At 45.3% G+C, this 25566-nt stretch overlaps 1 protein-coding gene across 1 annotated transcript in view; it reads right to left on the bottom strand.

The window, feature by feature from the left end:
• Positions 1-23315, bottom strand: part of LOC123763886 (uncharacterized) — a 229387-nt gene extending 206072 nt beyond the window's left edge. The window contains exons 1-3 of the mRNA XM_069339791.1: positions 23102-23315; positions 7804-7918; positions 7592-7673 (exon numbers count right to left, since the gene is read on the bottom strand). Coding sequence (XP_069195892.1) covers positions 7592-7673; positions 7804-7917 — 196 coding nt within the window. The 5' untranslated portion in view covers position 7918; positions 23102-23315. The remainder of the gene's footprint in view (positions 1-7591; positions 7674-7803; positions 7919-23101) is intronic.
• Between the last annotated feature and the right edge of the window lie 2251 nt (positions 23316-25566).

Below are 25566 nucleotides of genomic sequence, written 5' to 3'. Positions count from 1 at the left end.
AAGCCACATCAACAATATGCACTATACTTAAGAAGAAAAATGAGATTATGAGTGCTAAAGTGGCAAAAGGAGTAAGAACAATAACGAAACAAAGACCACAAATACTTGAAGAAGTGGAAAAGCTGTTATTAATTTGGATACACGACAAGGAGTTAAGGGGTGACAGTGTTTCGGAGGCCATTATTTGTGAGAAAGCCAGGGTATTGCACGAAGACCTTCTAAAGAATACCCCTGCAACGAGTGATGCAGATACGAAAGAGTTTAAGGCAAGCAGGGGCTGGTTTGAAAAATTTAGAAGAAGTGGTATCCATAGTGTTACAAGGCATGGGAAGGCAGCCAGCTCAGACAAACCAGCCGCTGGACGATTTATTGACGAATTTAAAGAGTTTGCAGAGGCTGAGGGATACCTACCGCAACAAGTGTTTATGACGAAACAGGATTGTTTTGGAAAAAAATGTCTAAGAGGACATACATTACCAAGGAGGAAAAATCCTTGCCTGGACACAAGCCTATGAAAGATACGTTTACGCTTGTGCTGTGTTCAAATGCGAGTGGCGATTTGAAAATTAAACCCTTGCTAGTGTATCATTCTGAAAATCCAAGGGTTTTCAAACAGTATAGTGCAGAAAACCCATTTGTGTGTGATGTGGAAGTCTAATAAAAAAGCATGGGTGACTAGGCTTATTTTTTTGGAGTGGGTGAATGAAGTGGTGTGCCCTGCCATAGAAAAATATCTGCAGGAGAAACATTTGCCACTCAATGCCGTGCTTCTCCTCGACAATGCTCCTGCTCATCCTCCAGGCTTGGAAGATGATTTGTTGCCCAGATACAATAAATTCCTCACAGTTAAATTCCTTCCTCCTAACACCACTCCTCTAATTCAGCCTATGGACCAGAAAATCATAGCGAATTTTAAGAAACTTTATGAAAGGGCACTTTTCCGAAAATGTTTTGAAGTGACTGAAGCCACAAACCTCACCCTCAAAGAGTGCTGGAAACAGCATTTTAACATTTGTAGTGCTTTAAAACTCGTTGACAAAGCCTGGCAAGAAGTGACTCAAAGAACCCTGATCTCTGGCTGGAGAAAATTGTGGCCTGAATGTGTGAGAGAACTAGACTTTGAGGGGTTTGAGCCTATAAATGATGCACCTATTGTTGAGGAAATTGTTAGTCTAGGCCAGCAAATGGGCTTGGAATTGGATGGTGATGATGTGGAGGAGTTGGTGGAAGAACACAACGAAGAACTGACCACCGAAGAACTCCTAGCCCTTCAACAGGAACAGCAAGCCAACGCAGCAGCGGATGAATCTGCAGTGGGGGAGGAGGTGGTAGCAGCACCAACAGCACCAGCGAATGTCCCTTCTGCAGTAATTAAGAAGGTGTGTCAGATGTGGGAAGAGATTCAAACAACTATTGAACAGACTCACCCAGAGAAAGCTGTAGTAGGCCGTTGTCTTAATCTTTTCAATGACAATGTGATGCCTTACTACAGAGAGAGCTTGCGAAGAAGGGAAAAGCAAGCTTCCATAGACAGATTTGTGGTGAGGAAATCGAGCAGCGAGCCTCAACCAGGACCTAGTGGCACTCAGATAAATCGTCTCAGGGGAAGCACACCAGAAAGGTCCTCACTGCCTGATGTGATAATGGAAGGGGACTCCCCTTCCAAACAGTAACTCCTCTCCTCCTCCCCCCTCCTATTATTTATTTAGATGAATTAAGTATAAAAATTTAGTTTGATGTGGGGTTTTTGGGGTAGTCAGGAACGGATTAATTCATTTCCCTTTATTTCTTATGGGGAAATTAGCTTCGGAATACGAGCTTTCGGAATACGAGGCGTCTCCAGGAACCAATTAAACTCTTAAACTGAGGTATGCCTGTACTTATATATAACGTCTGTATATAGTGTAATAACACCCCAAATGGTATTGTTGGGGAAGAAAGTTTAGTGCGTGTGTTGAGGGAGTGGCAGCGAGTGGCTGGCTGGTGTGTGGCGGCAACTCTTCGTTGTTTTTCGACTCTCAATACCAACTTAGTGGTTCATTATGGTGACCAAAACATGCAGATACTTATATATAACCTGTGTATAGTGTGTAATAGCAGCAAAACTATTTGTTTATTGTTTTATAAACATAATAATTGAATCACTAATATGCACATCATACTTTTGAGTACTGTATAGTGATTATTCACCACTTTTATTATATAAATATATTACAGTACATTACACACTATTGAATAATATTACTGCAAAAAACTAAGAAAAATCAATCGGAGACATTGAAACAATTAGGTAATAATATCTTTGTGGCAACTCCCATCTGTCAGCGCGGGTGACGCAAACCGGGTCTGACGACCACTCTGTCAACGCCCACTTTTTGCCAGACTTCCTTAGGTCAATTGCGCCCAAAATACGTCACCTACGACTTTTTTTTTCCCGTGCTCAGGGGACACAAATTAACATGTTTAGAAGACGGAAAAAAAAATTTGAATTTTTTTTTTTTTTTTCTTGCACGCAGAGGTGTAAATGTCCCCAGGACCCCTGAGCAGTGTAAGGGAATAAGTATATGGAGCACCACTTGGCAAATGGAATTTAATGTGAATAAATGCCATGTTATGGAATGTGGAATAGAACATAGACCCCCTACACAACCTATAAATTATGTGAGAAATCTTTAAAGAATTCTGACAAAGAAAGGGATCTAGGGATGGTTCTAGATAGTAATAGAAAACTATCACCTGAGGACCACATTAAGAACATTGTGCGAGGAGCCTATGCTACATTTTGTAACTTCAAAATTGCTTTAATGGTGAAATACTAAAGAAATTGTTCTTGACTTTTGTAAGACCAAAGCTGGAATATGTAGCTGTTGTATGGTGCCCCTATCTTAAGAAGCACATCAACAAGCTGGAAAATGTGCAAAGACATGCCCCTAAGTGCCTCCCAGAACTGAAGGACAAGAGCTACAAGGAGAGGGTAGAGGCATTAAATATACAAAAACTAGAAGATAGAAGAAAAAGAGGCGATATGATCACTACGTTCAAAATAGTAACAGGAACTGATAAAATTGATAGGGAACAATTCCAGAGACCCGGAACTTCAAGAACAAGAGGTTATAGATTTAACCTAACGAAACAAAGCTCCCGGAGAAATACAAGAAAATTCACTTTTTGTAAACAGAGTGGTAGACGGTTGGAACAAATTAGGTGAGAAGGTAGTGGAGGCCAAAACCGTCAGTAATTTCAAGGCGTTATATGACAAAGAGTGCTGGGAAGACGGAACACCACGAGCATAGCTCTCATCCCGTAACTAATAAATAAATAAATAAATGTTTATTTAGGTAAGGTACATACATACAAGAAATTTTTACAAAGATTGGTGGACTTATAGATAGAGCTAGTACATTCAATGCCTAAAGCCACTATTACGCAAAGCGTTTCGGGCATGAAAAACTTAATTGACTAAAGCTTAATACTAATTGAGCATAAAGAGTAAAATGAAAACAAGAAATGAAAACATAGCTGAAAAAGCAGCACAAATACAATTCTGTCGACAAACAGCTCTCTTTAAAAAAAAACAGACATTGGTTGACAATAGAGGGGTAAGGTAGGTTACAGGGAATTTATTAGGTATAGCTTCGTTTTTATCTTAAACTGGTTGAGAGAGGTACAGTCTTTAACATGGTCGGGAAGGTCATTCCACATTCTGGGCCCCTTGATTTGTAGAGCATTTCTAGTTTGATTAAGTCGTACTCTAGGAATATCAAAACTGTATTTATTTCTGGTGTGGTGCTCATGGGTTCTGTTACAACCTTCTATGAAGCTTTCGAGGTCAGGATTAGCATTACAGTTTAGCGTTTTATATATGTATAATACACATGAGAGAATGTGCAGTGACTTAATGTCTAACATATTCAGAGATTTGAGTAGGGGTACCGAGTGATGTCTAGGGCCAGAGTTGGATATTGTCCTAATAGCAGCTTTGTGTTGAGTAATTAGTGGATGTAAATGATTTTGGGTAGTAGAGCCCCAAGCACAAATACCATAGTTGAGATATGGATAGATAAGGGAGTAATAGAGAGTCACCAGGGCAGGGCGGGGTACATAATATCTGATCTTAGAAAGAATGCCCACAGTTTTTGAAACTTTTTTTGATATATTTAGAATGTGTCCCTGGAAATTCAGCTTGTGGTCAATGAGAATGCCAAGGAATTTGCCATCTAATTTGTTACAAATTTGGGTATCGTTTATTTTGAGATTTATTTGATTAGAGGATTTATTGCCAAACAGAATATAGAAAGTTTTGTCAATGTTAAGGGTGAGTTTGTTGGCAGTTAGCCAAAGATGGACTTTATTTAGCTCAGTATTTACTGTGGCATTTAGAGCAAGGGGGTCAGGACTGGAGTAAATGAAGGTTGTGTCGTCAGCAAATAGAATTAGTTTGAGGTGTTGGGAGGCATTTGGAAGGTCATTAATGTAGATGAGAAAGAGGAGAGGGCCAAGTATGCTGCCCTGAGGAACACCAATGTGGATGGGTAGGGTGGGAGAAATTGTATTATTCACAGAAACATACTGGACTACACTTAGGTAATTACTCACACAATTGAGGGTGCCACACACTATTTAAGTCTCGCGAGGTAAAGGGGGGCACCCATACGCTAGCCTTGGGCCATAGTAAACAGACGCCATTTTGGAAAAAATCCAGCGTGGGCCGCCATTGTGCAGAGGCCTTAATTTCACGACAGATACCATGTCGAGCGCACCACATACCAGCGGCCGACCTCATTCAACGCGCCACGCAACCCAATCTTTGCCATTTGGATGAAATTCATCAGAAAGTGTTCCAGGAGGGTGATGAACCTTGATAGTAATAACTGAAACATAGGTTTTAACTACACACAACCAGAAGATGTGGATATGGCTGACAGTGAAAGTGAACATGTGGGTGCCACGAGGACCAGGCCTAGTAGGCCCTCACTCGCCACCAATTTGTGTCTGACCACACAGTTCATGTGTTACCTTGCCAGATTATAATGTTTTGGTCGACGAGTCTGTTGAAGGCAACTCATTTTCTGACTTTAGTGAGGTAGAATCAGAGAATGGTGTTACCATGCCTGTCGCTAGTGCCAGTGGTGTTACCAAACTTTGTTTTGACGAGTCGGCAGCATCTCGCCTAGCCAAGCACCACCGCAGGGCACTGCAGGGCACCACATAGTGACAATGAAGTACCCTCATCTTCATGTAAATTTCCATCATCCTTGGTTCCCACCCCTGCTGTGCGTAAACTGGCTTCAGCTCCTGGTCCATGAATTTCTCACCGTTGAGTCGGTGTTGCATCTCGCAAGGCACCAGGTATATTTATCTGGAGTGATGGTGAAGATTTTATTCCAGAAACCACCGCCTTTGACCATGTAAATGTTGGGATTACAGACGTTTTCCCGAATACAGGTGACAGCATGAGTGAAACAGAATTCTTTGCTGCTTATTTTGATGTGCCGCTTATGGAACATATTGTTCAGGAAACGAACAAGTACGCGGCTTATCTCATTGGAAGCGAGGAGTTATCAGAATATTCCAATTGCGGCGATGGAATGATACAAATGTGGGAGAAATGTACATATTCTTGGTACTGTGTGAGTTGATGAAACATTGTATCAAGCACATAATCAGCCATTATTGGAGCAAAGACCAATGTGTTCCAACACCATTGTTCGGCAAATTTGTCTCGTGACAAGTTTCTGATAATCCTAGAGTGTCTTCATTTTGCAAGTGATCAAGACGAGACAGAGAATGACAGGATTTGGAGGGTGATGCACATTCTGAATGAACTTGTTGGAAAGTTCAGAGATTTCTATGTACCAGCTCAGAAGCTGATTGATGAATCCTTTGTGCTTTTCAAAGGATGTGTTACCTTCAAGCAGTATATTCTCTCCAAACCTCACAGATCTGGATTGAAATTCTTTGTACTGTGTGACTGTGAAACTAGGAATTGTGTTACACATGCTTATGTATTCTGAAAACATTCCTGCTAATGACCAACATGATTTTTCAGGTAATGTGGTGAAGACACTGCTGGCAATATGGCTGAACAAGGGCCACATATTATACACAGATAACTATTATACAGATCCTTTGCTATGTTCTTGCTTGATAATAGAACTGGAGTGTGTGGCACAGTCAAGACAAAACGAAGGGAAATGCCGGTGTTTGACAATGTTATTGTGATAGGTGATTGTCAGCCAAGAAAAACTAGTGGAATGCTTTCAGTGTGGTGGAAAGACAAGCGTGAAGTGAACATGTTGACCACCACTCACACTGGTACAATACTGAACAGTGACAAGGCGAACAAAACAACTAATATATAAACCAGATTGTGTTATGGACTCTCACAAACATGCAATTGGTTGTGTACTTTAAACAGTGAGGTGGACCAAGAAGATGTTTTTCCACTTTCTTGACGTAACAATGCTGAACAGTTACACTATGTATCTTGTCAAAACAGGTGCTAAACCAAACTACCGTGCATTCAGTTTTGTTGTAGTGACAATTACTATAAAAGTTTGGCAAACCACTTCCTGGCATACAAAGGCCCATTGTGAACCCATTACTGCACCATGCTCCCACACCTAGGCTGGCTTACAGGGAAGGCTTTCGGTGCACGCAGTAAGGAATTTACCACCAACTGGAAAACGTACAGTAGGCCAGCGTGCGTGCATTGTGTGTAAGACCACACAAAAGAGGCAACAGACACATAAATGGGTGCAAACATGGTGTCCAGTGTGTGCAGTCCCTTTGTGCCATGTCACCTGTTTCAAAGAATATCATACTGTCCAGGACTACTAATTGTCCAATAATTGTGCACAAACATGTACATATTGAGTGTATACTGTACAGTATATATATATACTGTATTGACAAAAAAGCAGAATATATTTTATATTTCCTGTAAAATAACACATTTGTGTGTACATACTTGTGACACTAATATGTGATAGTGCATTGAATTTATAGTGTATTGAACTTATAACAGTTGTATTATAATACATCAAGTGAAAATATATTGAACAATATCAGTGAAAAAAAGTGGTTGTAAAATACACTATAGATACTGTAAAAAATGCAGTAAAAATACATTTGTGGCAACTCTGGTTGCTTGAACTCCATGCACGACACTTCCCCGGACGCATCATGCATGAGTGAGCAAGATGTGTGACGTCATTTGCCAACTTCTTGGCTCAATTATGTCATTGGCAAGTACAGTAGTACAATTAATTTTTTTTATTATTTTTCCCGTGCTCAGGGAACACAAATGAACACTTCTTTCAAGATTTTTTTAATAACTTTTGTTGTTGTTGTTTGCGCCTGGTGGTGTTGAAGGCCATTAGGCCCATAGCAGCTTAAGGGTTAAGCAATGCGGGGGGGGGGGGGGGGGGGGTTGCTACTGCAGAGGATTTACTGGAGTGTGAATGATAATTCTACATAATGCTATCTAGTGCAAAATACGATGATTGTACAACTTGTATTTCTATTATTATTTTATTCTCCCAGTGGGAAATAACATGCACTTCAGTACTTGATATCAAACTTAGCCTACGCCATGTTTCGTTGTCAGGTAATTCTTCATTAAGGGTTCTGCTTTCTGAATTACTATGGGTCCGGTAACTGCTTTTCAATTTCTAAAAAAAAAAAACAAGAAAATCCATGCTGGTTAAAACATTTTGTATATACAATGTACTTACAGCACAATATTTATATAGACAGTAATTACTTGACAGTCACGTTCAGAGAATACTAAGAATAACTTACATCAATGGTGTATGCAGAACTAGTCTTCATTTTGTTAATTCTCTTCAGCATTTCTGACACACGCATCCATCTTCTCTGGTACTCAAGACGTTTCTTTCTTTTATATTCATTCATCCTGGTGAAGGACAAATTTAGCATTACTATTATCTTCATGATTGCTACCATTGTAATTAATAATGCAGAAAATAAACAAAAACATTAGAGATGTAACATACAAAGCTGCAACGTGGTTGGAGATGCCAATAATTTTAATATACCCAGGCACTGTAACTAACCAAACACCTCAAGGTGCAAAAATTTGTTTGACTAGTCTTAGATTAACCCTTAAACTGCGCAACACATCATATGATGTGTTGAGTAACTTGCAATAAATTGAGCATCATGTCATATGACGTGTTGGAGTACTGGCACAAGATTTGAACGGCCAGCTGGGTAGGGGAGGGTCTCCATACGCTGCCCAGGGGCAGCCCATTTTGTAAAAAAAATCCAGCTCATGCTACCAATGCGTGGGAGGCCTCAGTTAACCAACTGTCACCATGGCAAGCGCAGAGCCAAACGCATCCAGGGCACGCACCACGCAATCACTTACCTAAGAGCAAATAACTAGTGAATTATTTTCTGATGGTGAGGAAAGTCATTTTGATGATTCTGACAATGATAAGGACTATACACAATTGACCGATGATAGTAGCACAGACAGTGAAAATGTGATACAGCTCTCATGAAGAATTACTACGGGTCCGGTAACTGCTATTCGATTTCTAAAATAACAGAAGAAAATCCATGCGAGGCCTACATTCCCCCTCCATGGCAAGGCCTACACGCTCACCCATGCCACCTCGCCCAGTGTCTACCCCAATCCACCCACGACCACATAGTTCCTGTGCTTATTTAGAGTATGAGGATATTTTGGGTGATGAGTCAGAGGAAGGTGACTCATTTTCAGGATTTAGTGAAGTGGATTCAGAGCATAGTGTTACCTGCGCCTGTTGCTAGTACCTGTACCAGTGGTGTTACCGGGCGAGAATTTGTCGCGTCAGCAACGTCTCGCCCAGCCAAGCGCCACCGCAGTAACACTATGCGTTACGTTTGCTTTTACACCTGCGACACAGTTATTAGTAAAGTTTGGCAAAGATGTTCCTTGTTACACAAACTAAGTTTTCGTTCGTTTGCTTTTACACCTGCGACACAGTTATTAGTAAAGTTTGGCAAAGATGTTCTTGTTACACAAAGCAATAGAGCAACATGAGGAACCAAGACCCTCATATTCACTTGCTTTCACCCCACACGCACATGGCGGCAGTACTTTGCATAGACGGGCTTCAGCTCCTGGTCCACGGTGTGCATCGCTTCCTTGCAGTCGTGTGTCTGTTGCGTCTAGCAAGACACCAGGTGTACTTGTGTGGAGTGATGGTGACTGATTTTATTCCTCTAATTCCTGCCTTTGACAATAGACGTTGGGATTACAGACCTTTTCCCGGATAATGGTAACAACATGTGTGAAATGGCATATTTTACAGCATTTTATGATGAGCCGCTGATGGAATATATTGTACACTAAACAAACCTTCATGCGGCTCATCTCATTGGAAAAGAGATCACAGAATATTCACGATTGCAGCGTTGGAAAAATACAACTGTAGGTGAGATGTATGTATTTTTAGCAATATGTATGTTGATGAAGCATTGTGTCAAACACCCTATCACTAGATTATTGGAGCAAAGACCAGACTATTCCAACACCTTTCTTTGGGAAATATATCTCCCGAGATAGGTTTCAGATACTCCTCAGGTCTCTACATTTTGCAAGTAATGAAGACCGGACAGAGGATGATAAGACTTTGGCGAGTCAGGCATTACATGAATGAAGTTATTGGAAAGTTCAGAGATTTCTACGTACCAGCACAGAAGCTAATGATTGACCTTGTGCTTTTCAAAGGACATGTTGCATTCAAGCAGTATATTCCCTCCAAACACAACAGATTTGGATTGAAATTCTTTGTTCTTTGTGACTGTGAGACAGGTTATGTGTTACACAGGATTCTGTATTCTGCTAGCAATGTTGACATTCCCGGAAACGACCAAGATGGTTTCTCAGGTAGTGTGGTGAAGTCACTGATGGCACCATGGGGCCTAATTAGACAATTAGACATTTTGGCCTAACAAGGGGCCACATTTTGTACATGGATAATTACTATAAAAGTCCCTTGCTAGCTAGGCTTTTGATTGAAAATAGAACTGGATTGGTTGGCACAATAAAGCCAAGAAGAAAGGAAATGCCAGTGTTTGAAAATAAACTTGAAGTTGGTGACTGCGAGCTAAGAAAATGTGATCAAATACTCTCAGTTAGGTGGAAAGACAAGAGAGAAGTGAACTTGCTGACAACCGTTCATGAGGGTACAATGGTGAACAGTGGCAAGGTTAACCAAGTAACGCAAGATATAGTATATAAAGCCATGATTGTGTTCTTGACTATATCATCAACATGCGTTTGGTTGATAAATCTGACACGATGGTGGGCACTATCAAGTGTGTGCAGAAAACATTAAAGTGGATGAAAAGTGTTTTTTCATCTTGTTGACATGAACATGCTGAACTGCTACAATATGTATCTGGTGAAAACTGGACGAAAACCAAGTTTCCGTTCGTTTACTTTTACACCTGCGACACAGTTATTAGTAAAGTTTGGCAAAGATGCTCCTGGCATACAAAGACCCATCATGAACCCAGTGTTGCAGCATGCTGCTACACCCAGGCTCCCTCACATGGAGGCCTTTCAAGCACACAGACTTAAACATTTGCCACCAGCTGGAAAGCGTGCAATAGGCCAATGTGATTGCTTAGTTTGTAAAACAACAAAAAGGAGAGATCTAAAACGTAAACTTGTGCAAACATGGTGCAAACATTGTTTACATCGTAACTCAAAATTATCGTAAGTAGGGGCAATCGTAAGTCAAGGTGCCACTGTACTCCTGTTGGGAATTCTGTTGCAAACACATTGATACCAAAATGAAAGACCTAGGATGAGAATTGAGGTGACATAACTGAAAAGAGTGTAAACATTTTATCGCTCTTGCTCGCTCCCGGGTAACTTAGTCTCACTTTCTCTGTTTGTTGCGGATGGTACGCCAGGCTTTTGGACTTTATATGCCTTTAATTCTGTAGAAAATTCGTTTGCGAACACAATGATACCAAATTGAAAAACCTAGGACGAGAATTGAGGTAACAAAGTTGAAAAGAGTATACACTTTTCAGAATTACTGCACGCTCCCGCGGAATGCCCAAACCCACCAGGGATAATGCGGTGCACGCGCACCCAGAGCATCAAAGTGTTAATATCTGCTTATAGTTTTTTCAATGTCTTCAGCAGAGCTAATTTTCATGCCGATTTTTGCGTCATCTGCAAAGGATAATATGAAGCTGTGACTTGTATTATTGTCTATACCATATCTGATACGAGAATAAGGAAAAGCAATGGTGCAAGGACTGTACCGAGGTACAGAGCTTTTAACTGCGCTTGGACTCGATTTTATATGGTTGACTATTATTCTTTGTCCTGTTCGACAGAAAATTAAGCATTCACTGTCCTACTTTACTAGTTATTCCAATTGACCTCATTTTGTGTGCTATCACTCCATAGCCACATTTATCGAACGCCTTTGTAAAGTCTTTTGCCTTTGCAAAACCTATAAGTTTTTTCATCCAATGAGTGGATGAGGTATTTAGGTGTGCCAGGATGCTTGGGCACCTGTGTTTACCAACAACTAGGTGGGAGTGGTGTGAAGAGCACATTGTCATGACAGCTTGGAGGGCAGCATGATCACGGCATCATATCTGGGTGATAGTGCTGGAGAGAGGTACTCAAGTTGTGTTCCCAATACCATACAGTACAACCTCGATTCAACATACCCCGATTCAACGAATCTCCGGCTAGTTCGCACACTTTTCAGGACGGATTTACTCACCTGGTTCAACGAACAATGGTTCGCCAAAGCGGGGGATGTTCGGATTTGCTTACGACGTCGAGAGTTCACAAACTGGTGGAAAACTTTCCCATTCTATCACAGAATGTATCCTCCATGTCCCCCCTATCTCCTTAACCCACACCCTTACCTGTCCCCCCTACCCTTAAACCCCCACCCCCCACCCCAAAAATCCTCCGAGACCCTGCAAACCACCTCACAGATCTTCTCACCCATGGAACAGCTTCCCACACCAGCAGAATGCTCACCAAGAAAGGGACAAGAAAATGAACAGAAGAAAGTGAGCTTCAAGGCAATGTACACTAACATAGATGGGATTACAAATAAAACAAGTGAACTCGGAGAATGGGCACCTAGAAGAAAACCCAGACATAATAGCACTCACAGAAACAAAGCTAACAAACACCATAACAAACGCAGTGTTTCCACAGGGCTACTATGTAGTGAGGAAAGAGAGCGAAGGGAGAGGAGGTGGTGGTGTAGCTTTGCTACTAAGAGAAGGTTGGAGTTTCAAAGAGATGGTAATTCCGAACTGTGAAGGTTTCAGTGACTACATATCAGGCACCATAGCAACTGGAGGACAGAAAATTATAGTAGTACTGTAGTCATATATAACCCCCCACCGAATGACAGAAGACCCAGACAGGAATATGATAGAAACAACTTGGCCACCATCAATATAATAGACAGAGCAGCTTCTGTGGCTAGCAGGAACGGATCCAGACTACTAATCATGGAAGACTTCAACCATGGGAAGATAGATTGGGGGAACAGAGACCCACATGGAGGCCTAGACACATGGGCTGCTGGATGTGGCAACAAGAAACTTTCTAAGTCAACACGTCAAGGGACCGACAAGAATGAGACGAGAAGATGAACCAGCCTTGCTTGATCTGATATTTACCCTAAATGAGTCAGATATAAGGGAAGTTAAGTTGGAAGCCCCCTTGGGAATGAGTGATCATAGTGTATTGAGCTTTGAATACCTGGTTGAGCTAGGAATTATCACCCCCAAAAAAGAACTGGGAAACAAAGGGCTGGCGTACCGAAAGGCAAACTATGAGGAGATGAATAAATTCCTATGGGATATACATTGGGACACAGAACTCGGAACCAAGTCCGTACAAGACATGATGGACTATGTCACCCAAAAATGTCAGGAGGCTGTAAGCAGGTTTGTCCCAGCCCGACAGGAAAAAAAAAAGCAAAGGAAGAATCAGTGGTTTAATAGGGAATGTATGAAAGCAAAGGAGCTGAACAAAAGGGCATGGAGGAACTTCCGTAATAAAGAACACCAGAAAGTAGAGAGATATATCAGAGAACCAGGAACGAGTATGTTAGTGTGAGAAGAGCAGCTGAGAAAAGGTATGAAAATGATATAGCTAATAAAGCCAAGACCGAACCAAAGCTACTACACAGTCACATCAGGAGGAAGACAACAGTGAAGGAACAGGAGATGAAATTTAGGGTGGGCGAGGACAGGTACGCAGAGAATGACAAAGAGGTGTGTGAAGAACTCAACAAAAGGTTCCAGGAGGTCTTTACAATAGAACAGGGAGAAGTTACGGCGCTAGGAGAGGTGGCAGCAAACCAGGTGACCTTGGAAAGGGCCGAAATTACAAGAGATGAGGTCAAGAAGCACCTATTGGAGCTGGATGTGAGAAAAGCTGTTGGGCCGGACGGAATCTCACCATGGGTATTGAAAGAGTGTGCAGGAGCACTTTGCTTGCCACTCTCCATAGTGTATAGTAGGTCACTGGAAACGGGAGACCTACCAGAAATATGGAAGACTGCTAATGTAGTACCAATATACAAAAAAGGTGACAGACAAGAGGCACTGAACTACAGGCCAGTGTCCTTAACTTGTATACCATGCAAGGTGATGAAGAAGATTGTGAGGAAAAAGCCTAGTGACACATCTGGAGAGAAGAGACTTCGTGACAACCCATCAACATGGGTCCAGGGAGGGTAAATCTTGCCTTACAGGCTTGATAGAATTCTACAATCAGGTGACAAAGATTAAGCAAGAAAGAGAAGGATGGGCGGACTGCATTTTTTTGGACTGTCGGAAAGCCTTTGACACAGTACCCCATAAAAGGTTGATGCATAAGCTGGAGAAACAGGCAGGAGTAACTGGTAGGGCACTCCAGTGGATAAGGGAGTACCTAAGCAATAGGAAGCAGAGTTACAGAGAGGGGTGAGACCTCAGAATGGCGTGAAGTCACCAGTGGAGTCCCACAGGGCTCTGTGCTTGGACCTATCCTGTTTCTGTTATACGTAAATGATCTCCCAGGGGGTATAGACTCATTCCTTTCAGTGTTTGCTGACGACGCCAAAATTATGAAAAGAATTAAGACAGAGGAGGACAGCTTGAGGCTTCAAGAAGACCTGGACAAGCTGCAGGAATGGTCGAACAAATGGTTGTTAGAGTTTAACCCAAGTAAATGTAATGTAATGAAGATCGGGGTAGGAAGCAATAGACCAGATACAAGATATCATTTGGGAGATGAGATACTTCAAGAGTCAGAGAGAGAGAAAGACCTGGGGGTTGATATCACACCAGACCTGTCCCCTGAAGCTCATATCAAGAGGATAACATCAGCAGCATATGCCAGGTTGGCTAACATAAGAACGGCCTTTAGAAACTTGTGTAAGGAATCTTTCAGAACATTATATACCACATATGTCAAGCCAATCCTGGAGTATGCGACTCCAGCATGGAGTCCATATCTAGTCAAGCATAAGACTAAACTGGAAAAGGTTCAAAAGGTTTGCCACCAGACTAGTACCCGAGCCGAGAGGTATGAGCTACGAGGAGAGACTACGGGAATTAAACCTCACTTCGTTGGAAGAGAAGAGTTAGGGGGGGACATGATCACCACATTCAAGATTCTCAAGGGAATCGACAGGGTTGATAAAGACAGGCTATTTAACACAAGGGGCACACGCACTAGGGGACACAGGTGGAAACTGAGTGCCCAAATGAGCCATAGAGATATTAGAAAGAACTTTTTTAGTGTCAGAGTGGTTGACAAATGGAATTCATTAGGAAGTAATGTGGTGGAGGCTGACTCCTTACACAGTTTCAAGTGTAGATATGATAGAGCCCAATAGGCTCAGGAATCTGTACACCTGTTGATTGACGGTTGAGAGGCGGGACCAAAGAGCCAGAGCTCAACCCCCGCAAGCACAACTAGGCGAGTACAGATTACAGTTATTAATTCCTTCATATGACAAGTTCGATCACACAAGTGGACCACAAGTGGTCCACAAGTGGTCCACAAGTGGTCCACAAGCTTACGATGTTGGGACAGAGTTCACAGAGTGGTGGAAAACTGTCTCATTCTATCACAGATTACTATTAATAATTCCGTCATAAGACAAGTTGGATCACACATGTGGACCACACAAGTGGACCACACAAGTGAACCATATGAACCAAACACCAGCCAAAATGATCCATACAAGAAGTGATGCATATTACCCAAATACCAGCCAGAGTGGTCCACACAAGTGAACGACTGAGTTTCAATGATTTTCGTTCACTGATTTGTGGCACACGTATCTTTGTAAATTCATTTAAAGGCTGAAGCGTGAATAGCTAGCTAATGTGTTGAAATCTTCTTATAAACATTTTCTGTGATGAAACAAGACGAGTGAGGGTGGACAGATAAGGGAATACTCTACAGTAAACCTCACTTTACAGTGAGGTTTCACTCACTTTTGTCTGTGTTGTCATAGTTCAGTGATCCATGACTTTGAACGTTTCACATTAATAAATCATTTCTAAAACTGGTTTTAATAACTCTTTATTATCCTAATTAAACTAAACTAAATAAAACCAAAAATATACTGTAATATGATAGATATCTGCTATTTGAGAAATTATTCACGTTATTAGCGGCACAACTCCAGCACGAGTGGACGGGTCTATAATCCCTGTCCATACAACACCATGCTTGTTTTGTTCGATTTCGTCACAACAGTTCAGTGATCTATGGCTTCAAAATAATAAAATAATTAAATCAGTTCCAAAGTAAGTATTTTTTTTATAACTCTTATTACCGTAATAATATTGCTAAACTAAACATGTAACCCAAAAATATATAATTTGATGTAAATCGAATATTTGAGAGAAATTTATGTTACTGGAAATCGAACACAACACCAGACAGTGTTTTGTTCGATTTCGTCGCCACAGTTCAGTGACCTACGGCTTCGAAATAATAAAATTAATAAATCAGTTCCAAAATAAGTATTTTTTATAGCTCTTATTACCATAATAATGTTGCTAAACTAAATATATAACCTAAAAATATATAATTTGATGTAAATCGAATATTTAAGAGAGATTTATGTTACTGGATCTGGCTTAAACACCAGCCTACTGTAGGGTGTACGTATAGACTTAGTCTGTACCAAGCACAAGAACAGCCGAACCCAGCACGAGAACAGCCTTACCCAACACGAGAACAGCCGTACCCAGCACGAGAACAGCCGTACCCAGCAGGAGAACAGCTGAACCCAGCATGAGAACAGCCGTACCCAGCACGAGAACAGCTGTACCAAGCACGAGAACAGCCGAACCAAGCACGAGAACAGCCGAACCCAGCACGAGAACAGCCGAACCCAGCACGAGAACAGCCTTACCCAGCACGAGAACAGCCGTACCCAGCACGAGAACAGCCGTACCCAGCACGAGAACAGCGTACCCAGCAGGAGAACAGCTGTACCAAGTACGAGAACAGCCGAACCCAGCACGAGAACAGCCGAACCCAGCACAAGAACAGCTGTACCCAGCACGAGAACAGCCGTACCCAGCACGAGAACAGCCGTACCCAGCACGAGAACAGCCGTACCCAGCACGAGAACAGCCGTACCCAGCACGAGCACAGCCGTACCCAGCACGAGCACAGTTGTACCCAGCACAAGCACAGTTGTACCCAGCACTGGTACAACAGCAGCCAGCACCAGCTCAGAAGCAGCTGAACCCACAACAGCAGCGAGCACCAGCAAAGCTGATACAAACATCTAAGAACATCGTGTCCAGCGTGAACAGTTAGAACAAGTGTTAAATTTAAGTGTGTACACAGTGTTAAAATTAATGTTGCAGTAATTTTAGTGTACAATAGTTTTCATAAACTGTATTGTAGTACTCAACATACAGCAGAACTACTTTTAATCAACACAGTGCTAACGGCATAATGCACTACAGCACGTATTTACTGTAGAGTATTCACAACTTCACGAAACTTCAAGATGGACATAACTTCAACAATAAGGTAAATTTATAAATTACAGTATATTTTAGTAGAGAAGTAATATATAGGTACAGTATGTAATATGATAATGCATTTTTATTGTATACAAGAAAAAAAAAGGCACCGATACAAACGCCTCCTGAAGGTCACCTCTTGCAACGAATCCAACGCTCCAACGAACTGGGGTTGGTCCCATATAGTACGTTGAATCGAGGTTGTACTGTATATATACCAAAATCAATGATAAAATGTGTAGAGTGGTGACTGTTGTGAAAAATAAACAAATCTTGAGAAAAAAATTGGCCCAGGGACTCTGCTCCAGAGCAGATTAAAAAAAATGGCAGATAGGTAGGATTGCATGGGACAGGATTGAATGAGACAAGATCATTAGTGAAAACAGCAAAGGAGATGGAATGCTATGGTTTTACTCAAATAAATACGTGATGGTGGTTTTTTAGGCAGGTTACTGATGACTGAAGATTTGCTAAAGGCTCATGAAGAATTTCTTTTTAATTTAGAACAAGAAAAAGATTTAAAAAACCAGGTATATACAGTACTTTATCAGACGGTATGTTGCAGCAGGATAATGAAATTGCCAGCATGACTAACAGGGTAAGAAAACAGGAAGGACAAATCAAGGAACTAGAGAAAGAATGAGACAGGGAATCTTCTTGAGGTTATCTTGAGATGATTTCGGGGCTTTTTAGTGTCCCCGCGGCCCAGTCCTCGACCAGGCCTCCACCCCCAGGAAGCAGCCCGTGACAGCTGACTAACACCCAGATACCTATTTTACTGCTAGGTAACAGGGGCATAGGGTGAAAGAAACTCTGCCCATTGTTTCTCGCCGGCGCCTGGGATCGAACCTAGGATCACAAGTCCAGCGTGCTGTCCGATCGGCCGACCGGCCCTATGGAATGATGGAGAGAAAAAAATTAAGCTGTATAAACCAGCCAACCGATAGTTAGGCAAGGAATTTAAAAAAAATCCATAGGCAACTCAAAATGGAAGAAGCTACGAGAGATTTTGAAAGTGCAAGGAGGAAATAAAAGAAAAATATGTGCAAATTGTAAAGGAGAAAGAAAATCAAGGAAGATTGTTTGGAAGCCAGGAACAGAAATAAAAAGTCAGGCTCTGACATTAGACAGGCAAATGGAAAAGAACTAGGTCATTAGCAGGAAGTTAATTCAGAACACTGTAGATAAAAATAAATCTAGAATAATTTATCATTTATGTTTCGAAAAGGAGCTTCCACATAGGGTAGACAGAGGAACAGAAGAGGAAAAAATCACTGACGTTATAGTAAGTTTAGAGGAAGGCCTGTCACTGAAAGAAAATATCAGTGATTTTCGGAGAATAAGAAAATATGTAAAAGGCAAGTCTCGCCCCATAAGGGTGACATTAAATGGAGTGAATCACATGACAGAAGTGCTTAGGAATGCCAAGAAATTGCAGTATGATGAGGATGGGAAACAATAGTCATTAAGACTAAACCTTTCTAAGGAAGACAGACAAGATGAAACAACCTTGCTGAAGCAAAACACTTAAATGAGAATAGAAATGAAGAACAACTTTCTTTTTTCTACTACAAGGTGACAGGGATCAGAAAGCCGGTGAGATGGTACATGAAAGCAAACCAATAAGCGCATTAGAGGAAAGAAGAGTGAAGGGTAAAGGAGGAGGGAACATGTGGCTGAAAACTGTGTCTATCAACTTAGATGCGGTAGGGTTAAAAATACTGCAGTTAAATGATATAATACAGATTAAAATGGCAGATATTGTCATATTAGCAGAGACAAAACTGGAGGATAACATTTTAAATGAGGTGGTATTCCCAAGTGGCTATGCTATTTGGAGATGTAACAGAAAAGTTAGAAAAGGTGGAGGTGTTGCAATCCTGGTGAAGGAACGACTACCTACCTACCTGTTGAAGATTCCGGGGATCTATGTCTTCGTGGCCCTAAAGGCAAGAGAATTAATGCTTGACAACCCTCAAGAAGTAGACAATGCCACTGGAAATTGGTAGTCAGAATGATAAACTAATAATCTTAACTCCATACAGTCCACCAGCAAGCAATATTGTAAACTAAGGAGGAGCTTGATGACAAAAAAAAAAAGAGAGGGCCTTATAATGATCATGAGACCTATTCTTGAGGTTATCTTGAGATGATTTCGGAGCTTTTAGTGTCCCCGCAGCCTGGTCCTCGACCAGACCTCCACCCCCAGGATGCAGCCCGTGACAGCTGACTAACACCCAGGTACCTATTTTACTGCTAGGTAATAGGGGCATAGGGTGAAAGAAACTCTGCCGGCGCCTGGGATCGAACCCAGGATCACAAATCCCGCGTGCTGTCCGCTCGGCCGACCGGCTCCCTATTGTAAAAGCAGATAAGGATAAATAATGATTGTTGATACCTGGCAACTACAATTTAAAATTGATAGACTGGGAAAACTATGAAGCAACAACAGAGGATGCTGACCAGACCACACACTAGAAGGTGAAGGGACGACGACATTTTGGTCCGTCCTGGACCATTCTCAAGTCGATTGTGACTTGAGACTTGAGAATGGTCCAGGACGGACCGAAACGTCGTCGTCCCTTCACCTTCTAGTGTGTGGTCTGGTCAACATACTTTAGCCACGTTATTGTGACTCATCGCCTGCACAGAGGATGCTTGGACAACAGGGGACCAGCTGATTCGTAAACTTCATCCTGGAATCTTTCATGTATCAACATGTAAAACAGCCCACAAGCATGAGAGAAGGTGATGCTCCATCATTGCTAGATTTGGTATTTACCAGGAAAGTAAAAACATATTTAACATTCAGTACCTTCCTACCTTGGGAAACAGTGACCATGTCCTGTTAAAAATTAAATATACTATGCGATATATTCTAGAAGAAAATAGAAAAATCTAAATAGTTGATAAACCTGATTGATTTAAGGAGAGGACACGATGAGGAAAAATGAGAAACTCTTTAATTAATTTAATTGTTAAGACTTCTAGCTAGGCAAGGAAATAAATGAGATGTATGCGAAATTCTTTAAATATATGATGAAGATACAAAAAAAAAATATATATACTAAAAGAGATGCGGAACCCAAAAACAGGATTGGTTCCACAAATTGAGAGGGAAAAAACAAGAAAATGGGTTCAATATAGGAAGAAGCCTAACCCCTCAACCATACCAGCACCATAAGCCACCACGGCCCGCCCCGGGCCCACCATGCCCTGCCTCGGCATGCCCCGGCCCACTATGGTCCGCCCCGGGCCCACCACGGCCTGCCCCGGGCCGCCACGGCCTGCCCGGCCTGCCCGGACTGCCACGGCCTGCCCCGGACTACCACGGCCTGCCCCGGACTGCCACGGCCTGCCCCGGACTACCACGGCCTGCCTTGGGCCACCACGGCCTACCCTGGGCCACCACGGCCTGCCCCAGGACCACCAAGGCCTACCCTGGGCCACCACGGCCTGCCCCGGACCACCAAGGCCTACCCTAGGCCACCACGGCCTGCCCCGGACCACCAAGGCCTACCCCGGACCACCAAGGCCTACCCTGGACCACCAAGGCCTACCCTGGACCACCAAGGCCTACCCTGGACCACCAAGGCCTACCCTGGGCCACCACGGCCTACCCTGGGCTATCACAGCCTGCCCTGGACCACCACAACCTACCCCGGGCCACCACGGCCTGCCCTGGACCACCATGGTCTACCCTGGACCACCACGGCCTACCCTGGACCACCACGGCCTGCCCCGGACTACCAATGCCTACCCTGGGCCACCACGGCCTGCCCCAGACCACCAAGGCCTACCCTGGGCCACCACGGCCTGCCCCGGACCACCAAGGCCAAACCTGGGCCACCACGGTCTGCCCTGGGCCACCACGGCCTACCCTGGGCCACGACGGCCTACCCTGGGCCACGACGGCCTGCCCTGGGCCACCACGGCCTACCCTGGGCCACCACAGCCTGCCCCGGACCACCAAGGCCTACCCGGGACCACCACGGCCTACCCTGGGCCACCAGAGCCTACCCTGGGCTACCAGGGCCTGCCCTGGACCACCACAGCCTACCCTGGACCACCACGGCCTACCCCGGACCGCCACGGCCTGCCCCGGGCCGCCACGGCCTGCCCCGGGCCGCCACGGCCTGCCCCAGGCCGCCACGGCCTGCCCCGGACCGCCACAGCCTGCCCCGGACCACCACGGCCTGCCCCGGACCACCACGGCCTGCCCCGGACCACCAAGGCCTGCCCCGGACCACCAAGGCCTGCCCCGGACTACCACGGCCTGCCCCGGACCACCAAGGCCTGCCCCGGACCACCAAGGCCTGCCCCGGACCACCACGGCCTGCCCCGGACCACCACGGCCTGCCCCGGACTACCACGGCCTGCCCTGGACCACCAAGGCCTGCCCCGGACCACCAAGGCCTACCCTGGACCACCACGGCCTCCCCCGGGCCACCGCGGCCTGCCCCGGACCACCACAGCCTACCCTGGACCATCACAGCCTACCCTGGACCACCACGGCCTACCCTGGGCCACCACGGCCTACCCTGGACCACCACGGCCTACCCCGGGCCACCACGGCCTGCCCTGGACCACCACGGCCTACCCTGGAACACCACGGCCTACCCTGGAACACCACGGCCTACCCTGGACCACCACGGCCTGCCCCGGACTACCAATGCATACCCTGGGCCACCACGGCCGGCCCCGGACCACCACGGCCGGCCCCGGACCACCAAGGCCTACCCTGGGCCACCACGGCCTGCCCCGGACCACCAAGGCCTAACCTGGGCCACCACGGTCTGCCCTGGGCCACCACGGCCTACCCTGGGCCACCACGGCCTACCCTGGGCCACCACGGCCTACCCTGGGCCACCACGGCCTGCCCTGGGCCACCACGGCCTACCCTGGGCCACCACAGCCTGCCCCGGACCACCAAGGCCTACCCGGGACCACCAGGGCCTACCCTGGGCCACCAGGGCCTACCCTGGGCCACCAGGGCCTACCCTGGGCTACCAGGGCCTGCCCTGGACCACCACAGCCTACCCTGGACCACCACGGCCTGCCCCGGGCCACCACGGCCTGACCTGGGCCACCACGGCCTACCCTGGGCCACCACGGCCTACCCTGGACCACCAACGCCTGCCCTGGGCCACCACGGCCTGCCCTGGGCCACCACGGCCTGCCCCGGGCCACCACGGCCTGTCTTGGGCCACCAAGGCCTGCCCCGGGCCACCAAGGCCTACCCTGGACCACCACGGCCTGCCCTGGGCCACCACGGCCTGCCCTGGGCCACCAAGGCCTGCCCCGGGCCACCACGGCCTGCCCTGGACCACCAAGGCCTACCCTGGACCACCACGGCCTACCCTGAACCATCACGGCCTACCCTGGACCACCACGGCCTACCCTGGACCACCACGGCCTACCCTGGACCACCACGGCCTACCCTGGACCACCACGGCCTACCCTGGGCTACCAGGGCCTGGCCTGGACCACCACAGCCTACCCTGGACCACCACAGCCTACCCTGGACCACCACGGCCTGCCCTGGACCACCAAGGCCTACCCTGGACCACCACGGCCTACCCTGGGCTACCAGGGCCTGCCCTGGACCACCACAGCCTACCCTGGACCACCACGGCCTGCCCTGGACCACCACGGCCTGCCCTGGACCACCAAGGCCTACCCTGGACCACCAAGGCCTACCCTGGACCACCAAGGCCTGCCCCGGACCACCAAGGCCTACCCTGGACCACCACGGCCTACCCTGGACCATCACGGCCTGCCCCGGGCCACCACGGCCTACCCTGGGCCATCACGGCCTACCCTGGGCCACCACGGCCTACCATGGGCCATCACGGCCTACCCTGGGCCACCACGGCCTACCCTGGGCCATCACGGCCTACCCTGGACCACCACGGCCTACCCTGGGCCATCACGGCCTACCCTGGGCCACCACGGCCTACCCTGGACCATCACGGCCTGCCCCGGGCCACCACGGCGTACCCTGGGCCATCACGGCCTACCCTGGGCCACCACGGCCTACCTTGGGAGGAGGCCCACAGGAGGGAAGAGGCCGCCGTTGCCATGAAAGTATTCACCACACAAACTACACCTGAAGGCTGGGCGAGGAGCAGGAAGGAGCAGGTCCCTGGAGGAGCCACCAGCCTCACTGGTCACACCCGGCCACCATAGGCCTACTGGTTGGAGCCTCCCGCCGCCTCCAGCAAGGTTGCCACATCTAAACTGCTGCGAGTAGCGAGCTGACGGGGTAAAGTAGCGCAGTGCTCACAACAGTAGCCCAATTTTATTATTTTTTGTTTTTGAGATATATACAAGAGTTGTTACATTCTTGTACAGCCTCTGTCACTCATACGGGTTTCAATGTAATATATTTTTATATATAGAGTACACTACACGATGTGAATTGTTTTATTAAACTAGTACAGTACAGTACCACAGGGCTCTGTACTCGGTCCTATCTTGTTTCTAATACAGTATATGTAAATGATCTCCCGGAGGGTATCGATTCATTTCTCTCAATGTTTGCGGACGATGCTAAAATTATGAGAAGGATTAAAACAGAAAAGGACTGTTTGAGGCTTCAAGAAGACCTAGACAAGCTGAAGGAATGGTCGAACAAATGGTTGTTAGAGTTTAACCCAACCAAATGTAATGTAATGAAGATAGGTGTAGGGAGCAGGAGGCCAGATACAAGGTATCATCTGGGAGAGGAAATTCTTCAGGAGTCAGAGAAGGAAAAAGACTTGGGGGTTGATATCACGCCAGACCTGTCTCCTGCAGCACATATCAAGCGGATAACATCAGCGGCATATGCCAGGCTGGCTAACATACGAACGGCATTCAGAAACTTGTGTAAAGAATCATTCAGAACTTTGTATACCACATATGTCAGGCCAGTCCTGGAGTATGCAGCCCCAGCATGGAGTCTATATCTAGTCAAGGATAAGACTAAACTGGAAAAGGTTCAAAGGTTTGCCACCAGACTAGTACCCGAGCTGAGAGGTATGAGCTACGAGGAGAGACTACGGGAATTAAACCTCACTTCGCTGGAAGACAAAAGAGTTAGGGGGGACATGATCACCACATTCAAGATTCTGAAGGGAATTGATAGGGTAGATAAAGACAGTCTATTTAACACAAAGGGAACACGCACAAGGGGACACAGGTGGAAACTGAGTGCCCAAATGAGCCACAGAGATATTAGAAAGAACTTTTTTAGTGTTAGAGTGGTTGACAAATGGAATGCATTAGGATGTGATGTGGTGGAGGCTGACTCCATACACAGTTTCAAGTGTAGATATGATAGAGCCCAATAGGCTCAGGAATCTGTACACCTGTTGATTGACGGTTGAGAGGCGGGACCAAAGAGCCAGAGCTCAACCCCCGCAAACATAACTAGGTGAGTACACACACACACACACACACACACACACACACACACACACACACACACACACACACACACACACACACACACACACACACACACACACACACACACACACACACACACACACACACATACCGTCAGTACTGGATCTAGTATTCACCAGGAAAGAAGAAGAGATTTTTGACTTCCAGTACCTTCCTCCCTTGGGAAAGAGTGATCACGTCCTGTTAGACATTAAATATGCTTTAAGATATCATCTAGAAGAAAATGGGGAGATTGAAACAGTTGATAAACTCGATTTAAGGAGAGGCAACTATGGGGAACTTCGAAATTTTTTTAATGAGTGTAATTGGACAGAATTGTTGCTAGGCAGGGAAGTAAATGAAATGTATGCCAAATTTTTAAAACTATACGAGGAAGGCACACAAACATTCATACCAAAACAGAGATGCAGGGCCAGAAAACAGGATTGGTTCGACAGAAATTGTGAGAGGGCAAGAGACCAAAAGACACAAAAATGGAATCAGTATAGGAAGAGGCCAAACCCCCAAACATACCAGCGATACAAAGATGCGAGAAACAACTATACAGCAGTAAGGAGAGAGGCAGAAAGAAATTTTGAAAAAGGGATAGCAGATAAATGTAAAACAGAACCGGGCCTATTCTACAAATTCATAAACAACAAATTGCAGGTAAAGGATAATATCCAGAGGTTGAAAATGGGAAACAGATTCACGGAAAATGAAAAGGAAATGTGTGAAACATTAAATGAAAAGTTCCAAAGTGTGTTTGTACAAAATGAAATCTTCAGAGAACCAGACACAATAAGAATTCCAGAGAACAACATAGAGCGGATAGAGGTGTCTAGAGATGAAGTGGAAAATATGCTAAAGGAGCTCGGGAAGAACAAAGCAGCTGGCCCAGATGGCGTTTCACCATGGGTTCTGAGAGAATGTGCATCTGAGCTCAGCATTCCACTTCACCTGATCTTTCAGGCATCCCTGTGTACAGGAATCGTAGCAGACGTGTGGAAACAGGCTAACATAGTTCCAATCTACAAAAGTGGCAGCAGGGAAGACCCCCTCAATTACAGACCT

The sequence above is a fragment of the Procambarus clarkii genome, chromosome 5, assembly GCF_040958095.1.
Source record: "Procambarus clarkii isolate CNS0578487 chromosome 5, FALCON_Pclarkii_2.0, whole genome shotgun sequence".
Classification (NCBI taxonomy): domain Eukaryota; kingdom Metazoa; phylum Arthropoda; class Malacostraca; order Decapoda; family Cambaridae; genus Procambarus; species Procambarus clarkii.
The sequence above is the reverse complement of the archived record's forward strand: the minus strand, read 5'-3'. Positions and strand labels throughout refer to the sequence as shown.